This window comes from Macrobrachium rosenbergii, chromosome 17 (genome assembly GCF_040412425.1).
Source record: "Macrobrachium rosenbergii isolate ZJJX-2024 chromosome 17, ASM4041242v1, whole genome shotgun sequence".
Lineage (NCBI taxonomy): Eukaryota > Metazoa > Arthropoda > Malacostraca > Decapoda > Palaemonidae > Macrobrachium > Macrobrachium rosenbergii.
This window is the reverse complement of record NC_089757.1, coordinates 12,982,332-12,991,269: the sequence shown is the minus strand read 5'-3', so window position 1 is coordinate 12,991,269 and position 8,938 is coordinate 12,982,332. Positions and strand designations below refer to the sequence as shown.

The following is an 8,938-nucleotide window of genomic DNA, read 5'->3' as shown; positions in this document are numbered from 1 at the left end:
TACTGGAGATTTTATAAATAGAACAAAGGGAATTTTCCAGTGACTGATCAGCACTGAAGGCTTTTGAACCCGAACTAAGGTGAACTCCTTTAGTGCAGTTAAGATCACCTGCCTGAATTTTGTTTCGTGGTGTGTCTCATGTTTGTTTCTTGCTAGCAACCTCATCCATAAAGACTTACATATAACCGAAAAGTAAACAGCACTGAAACCACCTCTTTTAAGGAAACTAGAGTATATTTAAAACACTTATGTACACTCACTCACACACGCACACATATATATGTGTATATATATATATATATATATATATATATATATATATATATATATATATATATATATATATATATACATATACATGAATGAGAGAAAACTGTAGAAACTGTTGAAATGAAATCTATGCGCTGCGTACGTTGTAATGAGAAGAAAAGTAGCAGTGGTAAAAATGGAAATATATATAAATCAAGGGTCAAGAAAAATTGCAGCATCCACTACCTTTGTCATCCCTCTCGCCTGCTTCACCGTCCTCTGTTTCTTGTTCTTCTTTCTGTTCACCTTTCTGCTCTTCTTTCCGTTCAAGAATTTGTTCATCATCCGGCTGCGGGGCTGCTGACACCAGGACGACGAACAGCAAGGCAATTACCGCCAGTGATATATATTTCTGTGAGAAAAATGAAAAGAAAATGCACATGAATTTACAAGGCTCTGGGGGAGAAAGACGACGCGTACAAGGCAACAACTTGACATTACTTTGATTGAAGGGACATCACTCTGCTGCTCCGTCTGCTGCTTCCAAATGGTCTTATCATAATATTATTTGACAGAAGAAAATACACGTAACCTCGTATATAATGGAGGAAGTCACACGTTCTTTTTAAATATCCAGATATATAGAGAAGTGCTGTGACATAAGGTATAATTTTTTTTTGAGGACTTTAGATAGTCAAAGTCCGTTAATTTGGAAATGCATACAAAAGCGGCAAACTAATCAAGAATGATTGACGTCAGAGCCTCAGCAAACCAGAAGGGTCAATTGGTCAGAGTACCTAGAAGCAATCTGACTTAAAACATGCCTCTCTATAAAAATCTTTGTTCAGTTTCAGTCCCTCTGACAATGAAGACAGTAGTCCTCGTAAAGTTTCGGGAGTTTAAGTGTATTTCTAACAGTATATCAAAATAAATCACATAAAACATAGCCTTATATATCTTCATCTTTGAAGAAGGTGGTGGTTCATCACAGTCTTTGTTATTATTATAATTACTATTATTATTATTTCCAGTTAAAATAAACAAGTTAGAATATCCACTATTCTGTTTAACAAGCCTCTGAAAAGACAACACAACTGTTAATTGGGTTATTAATACCATGATGAATATGTAAGTGAAAATAAACAAAAGGGAATATATTTGTTTACGGATTCAGTTGTTAAGGCAACTATGCACGACACTTTAAAACAGCATTGCATCATCTCCTTAACTTTAGAGCATTAACACCCATAATAAAGAGAAGCACCTACCAACGGAAATTCTCAGCTGGAATATAACCTGTGAGAGATGGCAAAACAAGATATCGTCCGACAACCTTTAAGTCATCATTATCATTGTCAAGAAAAAGGAATACCAGGAATTTGAAAAATTTTCTCTGCAAGAAATCTCTTCAGATTTGTTTTCTTTTTATGATGTAAATAACGTCAGTAGTGATGAAAAACTGCAAATTGCTTATAATGCCTTTTTGTTTGGTGGGCAAATAATGAAAAAAATGAATAACTTTAACAACTGACAATATTTATTTGGAAATGATCGGTAGCGGCTTTGTCGCTATACAGACGTTTCTCGTAAGTTAATGCAGAAAACAACAAGGAAGAGACCCCGTTTTGGGCATTTTCCTTGAATGCAACGTAACGCGTTTCTTCCTTTATCGTGCTATTTGCCAACTGTTGCTAGCCTAATAGCTCACGCTATGATTCTATTTCTTTTACAGAAACTCTGTAGCAAGTACTTTGTGCATTTCTACTTTGCATAAATCCACAATGGTCTTCCCCTGTTAAGCGTCCTCCCATCTGCTGCTCTTATTTAAAATCCTTCCTTTGATGATGTACTAACCAATGCTCTTCTTTCATTTCCTTATGTATTTCTCTGTCCGATTCAATTGTTTAGTTGCAATGATGTAAAAAGATCTAAGATATAAGATAAGTAAAGTTACATTCGATCGGGTATGATTCATATGAACTTGAGAAGGCGCCAGTGGCACAAACAGGCACAGAGTGACTGAGGTAAATACATGATGCTTCTGGAAGTTCTGTTCTGAATCAAGTCGTGAGCCCGATGGTCGATATTCCTCCATACCTTGTATTCCAAGAATTCAGAGCTCTCTGTCTTCCTCTTTATCTTATGAATGAGAATAGAAATTTGTTAACAAGTCCCATTCTTGCAACGAAGGAGCCTGATTTAGGCAGGAATGCTCGTCCGGGTCTCGGCTTGAAAGTATAAGCAACATGTTACTTGATCACCTTTCTCGGGCAATCACGTAGACCTTAGGAATCCGATGTGAGAGACAATGAGTTACAGTGAGCCCCAAAAGCCAACAGAGCGTGAGGAATATTCACGACTATTTTGTCTCCACACAAAAAGTGGAAAAAAAGGAATAAAATATAAGTAATTACCAGTACCTAACTGATCGCGGTTTGATACAACGTCATCTCTAACTATGAGAGCCTTCGCTGTTACACATATCACCTTACCTCCATTGTCCTCTGGCACGGCAGAAGACCGTCTGCAGTTGTTCGCACGAGAAAAGCCTTTGATGCACTAATGACTTGGCGGATTACCTTCTGCTTATAAAGCTTTGGTCTGAAGGCAGAATTAGGCTGTCCTCACACAAGTGTTCTGGAACGTTTGTCTATTTGTTGAAAGCCAAACAGTTTGCTGTTTACACACACAGAGAGAGAGAGAGAGAGAGAGAGAGAGAGAGAGAGAGAGAGAGAGAGAGAGAGAGAGAGACGGGGGTGGGTGGGAAGAAGGAGAGAGAGAGGGAGAGAGAGAAATTGATTGATTAATTGTGGGTTATCTGGCGTCACAACTACCAGGGTCACCGACGCCGAATACTAAATGTGATCTTTTCACTTTTATAGTGTGTTATAAAAATTAAAAATAAAATTCTGCTGAACAGAACTACACATAAATTAGATTAAAAAGAAAAAACAAAAAAGAAAACTAACTAAAATAAATAGATAAATATATAAAATTCTGCTAAAAAGAACTATTAATAAATTTGATCCGATAAACAGTATAACTTAAGAAAAAAAAAATATATATATACTAAGACAGCAGAGAGAGAGAGAGAGAGAGAGAGAGAGAGAGAGAGAGAGAGAGAGAGAGAGAGAGAGAGAGAGAGAGAGAGCATATTTCTTTATAAAATCACACTCATTTCCCAAAGATTAAGCCCTTTAAGGCTGGTGGTAATCAACACACAAACATAAAGTACATATAAATTACAAAACCGTAAAGATATAAAATAAAAAAAAAAATGTTATTAAGAAATAATGTTCTTGTTACCACTGCAGAAACACACGTCAACAGAACGTCTTGCAGCAACAAAAGCAAACTACTTCAAAAGCACTGCCCGGCGTCTGAGGCTTAAATCTTATTATAGAGCTCCATGTGTAACTGTATTAGGTATTCTGATTTTCAAGTGCTATTGTTGTTTATGCATCTATGAATTTATCTGTTCTGTGACTCATCTTCATTCATGATGTAATTTTTTATTCTTTTCTTCGCTCTGCTTCCACGATTTTCCCTCACTACGGCATTCTATTCCGTTAAAATTTGTTTTGTAAGATGATAATCTATAGTTTTCCGTATAAACATCAGTTGTTAATAATGATAATATTAATCTAAGGTAATTTCACTAACAGAATCCACCCACAGAATTTTTACGGTATGGAAATCTACAGCAGGCACTCTGCAATTATATATATTTAAATATTTACAATATATATATATATATATATATATATATATATATATATATATATATATATATATATATATATATGATGTGAAGACGTTTGAACAAGTCTCAGCTCTAGAAAAATGTGATAAATGTAATTCAATTAAATTAGACACAAGTACCGGAAAATTAACGTAGTTTGCTATGAGAATTTATACATTCGTGCCATCCCTAAGCCTGGATGAGAGGGGCACTGGAACTTCCGACAAACCTTAGCAGTCTGGTACAATAAGTAATAAGTTTTAATGAGGCTTGTAAACCAAAAGATTAAGAAAGAGATTAAGAGGAGGCTTTTTTCAGAATAAGAGATAAGGTAATAACATCACTGATTGATTATGATTATGTTATCTTATCAGGCCTCATTTAGACCCCTTGCTATCCACACCAAGTCCCCCCAGGGCATGTTGCAAGTTTGTAAGTATCAATTTTGGGATGAGTTTTCTGTCAGATGACTATGCATTCATTGGTAAGTAATGGGGACTAAGGTATCAAATAATGATGTTTGACTTCTTTCAACGGTGTGGCGACCATATTACCTCCTTGGATTAATTTATGGGCAATCATCCTTGTACTGCCCAAACATAAAGTTACTCGCAGATATAACTCTAGCAGGGAGAACGATTGGTTACAGAAACGGGATGCATGGTTTTGTTATTTCTTCCACTGTAAATCTTCACTTTCCGTCTATTTTCTTTAAGTGTGCCCGTTCTCCTCAGTCTTACCGGAGCATTTGAAAGAGTATTTCAGATGCCAAAGTGAATAAAATTATTTTTCTGTTAACCTGCTCCTGAAACAAGGAACTTGGTCTTCTACTCTCTTAACTTTTCATCTTTTCTCTTTCTCTCTGCCCTCCCCTCCCTTAGTCACCTGCCCTTTCTCTCTTTCTCTGAGACGAACAAATAATGTATCTAAGACCCAAAGAGGACAGAGAGAGAGAGAGAGAGAGAGAGAGAGAGAGAGAGAGAGAGAGAGAGAGACCCTCGGCCATTTGAAGAACATGCGGAAAAGCCATATAAGGTATGTTTGCTGATCAAATACTGTTTGACCCAGACTTCTAGAGAAAACAGCGAAAGCGGAATGAAAGTATGTAAGTATGTATGTATGAGTCAGGAGATAAGGCATCTTTGATCGGCTGATAATTTCCGATGGGATTCTTTCTATATCATATATACAGTAGGCTATATATATTTATACACACACACATATATATATATATACTGTATATATATAAATATGTATATACATATATATATACACATACATACATATGTATATGCATATACATATACACACATATACATCTATAAGCAAAATTATTTCTTTCAAGTGCAAAGGCCAATGGAAAGGGTAACTTATGCCAATTTATATACCATGTCCGAAGCAAAGACAATTGAAGGGGGTTGGAACTAGACGACATAAAAAAGGAACTGGATGAAAATTCCAATAAATTCCTTATAGAGTAATATGGTCACTGATTAATATTTGTTTGGTTTTTCTCTGTTCCCTTGTTTCCTCTTTCTTTCACAGATGGAAGCTTGCGCTGCAAGTTATTAAGGTTTTCAAGCTTGTTTCACACAAATGTATTTACTACGAATGACAACAGCATAATAAACTTAATATTTTATTTAGAAATCAAACAACATACTAACACGACTTAAATAGATATTAGAAAAATACAAACAATTCAATCCTATGTGATTTTCAAACAATGATTTGAATAAAGTGTACCAATAAATAAGCAACAACAATAATAAGTACCCCAATGTCACAGACAGTTTTTCTGTGACATTTTCTCTTCATTTGCATGTTAAATGGGATTCAGATTCCTGTAAAAGTGGCTGCAATTCCATGGAATCGAAATCATCTTAAAAGCTTCACGATGCTTTGGAACATATAACATATATATATATATATACATATATATATATATATATATATATATATATATATATATATATATATATATATATATATATATATATATATATATATATATATATATATACATATACATATACTTGTATGTCTTGATCCACAGATGTCAGAGCACGGTGGTGCTGTTCAACTCGTTTTAATCTTTCCTCCAGCTTAATGGCAACTTGAAGTATCGCAGTTTACGCAATATATCGTCGTATCGTCAAGTATGTGTATATATATATATATTATATGTATTATGCACAACGTGCAAGACATTGTTAATGGAGCAGTGAGTGTGTGTGGGATGGGACTATTCGACACGCTACTGCTGAGCCTTCTTTGTAGTTGTGGGAAACGGCTGGTGGTGCTTACGTTTTCTGCTGGGCGAATTCATCGACGATTCGGCAGTTTGAGTGCGAATGTAGCAGTGACTGTTCTTTACTTTTGTTGGGTGCCTCCACTGTCGGGAGAAACGGCTTAACGTGGAAAAAAAAAGTGTACACAGCGAAACAGAGAGGCTGATTCTTGTGTCCGATCTCAGGAGGAGAGTTGAACACAGTGCCTCTGTTAACCCTAGCTTCTAATTATGCACCTGCTGTAAAGTTGCACCTGCAGTAAAGTCGACTGTTATGGGGCGCAGGCGAGCGAGGAGAGATAGAAAGAGTACACAAAACAGACTTGGGCACTCAGTGGTCAATGAAAATAGGCAGTATATCATTCATCAGATTTCTTGTTTTTCTTTCTGTGTCTCTTTGGGCCTGCGATCGCTGATGTTTTGACTCTCGTTTACTTTCAGAATCCCAATCAATCCAAGGGGCCTCTTGCTTGACACCAGCCCAGCTGGACCAATCAACCAGTAAGGCCGAGAGGGACATTGGTTCCCTAAAATGCTAGATTCCTATTTCTCTCTCTCTCTCTCTCTCTCTCTCTCTCTCTCTCTCGGTCAGGAACTTCAGCAAGTGGTAGTCTGCCGATAGTTAAGGGAGAATCCACTATTCGTTCCGATGGCCCCGTTGGGTTTATCAGGAGTTTCGTTGGCGTCCGTCACGACGTACAGCACGAAGGGCTTCTCCGTGGCTGTGCGAGCGGAAGTCAAGGGCATTAAAGGTCGTTGTCAGAATGATTTTACTTAGAGGAAAATGAGCTCATCAGCAAACGATATGAGGTTTAAGGCACATGAAATAGTAAGAGCAATTATGAGTTCTTGATATGGCTTGTATGCAATAGTAACTTATTACTAAAGTTTACATCTTGGCACATTAACTTATTGGTAAACAAAAGTGTGATGATAATATTAGTCTTGTATCCGTTATGTAAACGCTGTTAAGTTAAAATTCCAAATTACATTTGGCTAAATGAGATGAAGACAGGTAAACGTATGAAGAGAATGTACATTGTATTATGTAACCTAAGGTCAGTTAGGAATGAGTATAAATTGTACTTATATGAGTACCGCAGAAGGTACTGAAAATTTAGTAGATTCCTGTTATAAATTATGTACAGGCAAATGATCTTACAGGTGAAAACATTATGCAGTGAATAAGTAGGCAATGATAACATTTAATGAAACATGGCTGCGTAGTATTTCTGTTTTAATGAACATTTAGAGATCTCATTAGCATTTTGGTTGGAGATGTAAGCAAATGTAAGCGTGTAAGTAGCGTACACAGTGCACACTGGAAAATACTATGATTGTAAATTACAAACAAATTTGGAAGAAGTGACATAAATAAAAGTAGGAAGTAATGAAAAATGTAATCTGAACTTTATAGAGTAATTTAACTTCTCTTAATAATTTTTCTTGCTTCCTGAGCATATGAATCTCATGGAATGCAAAAGACAAGAGAACTTACCTTTTTATGTGTTTCCTATTTGGATTTCAAGGTTCTCAGAAAGAAAAAGTATCCAAAATTACTGGGCAACGAAATGTTAGAAGTGACTCTAGGTATCAAAATTTTTCCTGAAATACAATGAAGCAGCAGACCTGTACAGAGCTGATCGGGAGAACAGATAATACACGAGGACTTACTTGTAACCATCTGAGGAAATCCAAGACCACAATACCGGTCTTGAGCTTGACCAAGGTTATCCACACCGCCTGGTATGATGACGTAATCAGTAGTGCAATTTGTACCGTACTCAGCAGCGTCTGGTGTACCTGGTAGAAGAATGTAACTTAAGTATGCATCCATTTTTATACTGTGAAGATAGGGAAGGGCCTGATTGCCACAGCAAGCCTGGTTCCACAAGAGAAGTCTATGCAAATGGATCTCACCCGTTTAGCTGGCTTTGGCAGACAGTCACTAGAATAGGCAGGTTACATGATTTATGAAACACTGAAGGAAGATAGATTCTTCTATAAAAATATGTTTACATTCAAAGCATGTATGGAAACAATACACAGATGTGTGTGTGGATGTTTGAATATATTTTATTACTAAAAATGGATGGGTCTTGCTGTTAGCAAGTGGCTGTCGGCTCAAGTCAGCTTCATACCCACTTGGATGAGGTGGCTATAACTGATATTGTTTCTCTGGTGATTCAGGGTTCTTAGAGTGGAGGCCATTTTACAAGGTGTCAGAGAGTGGATTATACAGGTTCATCAACTCGAGGGTGGATATATATTCCAGTCATCCTGGTATGTATTGAAATATTTGCCGAAATATTTATACTACTAACCCTAACAGCAATCACATCACAGCTATTCTCAAGACAAATCAGAACTCACGGCGTGCAGAAAAATGTGTACTGCGCGCAGACATAAAAAAAGTTACTTGAAATCATAATTTAGATCAAGAAAATTAGCCTTAACTCACAGATTTTAGCATAAATTACCTGAACTTTCCTACTGTATGAATGAATTCCAGAGCGAGGGTTAAACCCCATGTCACAAGAATGAATAAAAAGTCTAAAATACTAGAAACATGAAATGATCAAAAGACTGGAATTAATAAACACTTGCATAAACAAATTCATTGTAAGAAAAGGCAAGTGCTTTATAACAGATATGTG

General features: G+C 36.4%; 1 protein-coding gene across 1 annotated transcript in view; it reads right to left on the bottom strand.

Moving 5' to 3' along the window:
* The window catches only part of LOC136847555 (uncharacterized), a 21,931-nt gene extending 13,439 nt beyond the window's left edge, over nucleotides 1-8,492 (bottom strand). Inside the window, exons 1-3 of the mRNA XM_067119280.1 lie at nucleotides 8,427-8,492; nucleotides 7,956-8,084; nucleotides 496-661 (exon numbers count right to left, since the gene is read on the bottom strand). Of these exons, the coding sequence (XP_066975381.1) occupies nucleotides 496-661; nucleotides 7,956-8,084; nucleotides 8,427-8,492 (361 nt within the window). The remainder of the gene's footprint in view (nucleotides 1-495; nucleotides 662-7,955; nucleotides 8,085-8,426) is intronic.
* Between the last annotated feature and the right edge of the window lie 446 nt (nucleotides 8,493-8,938).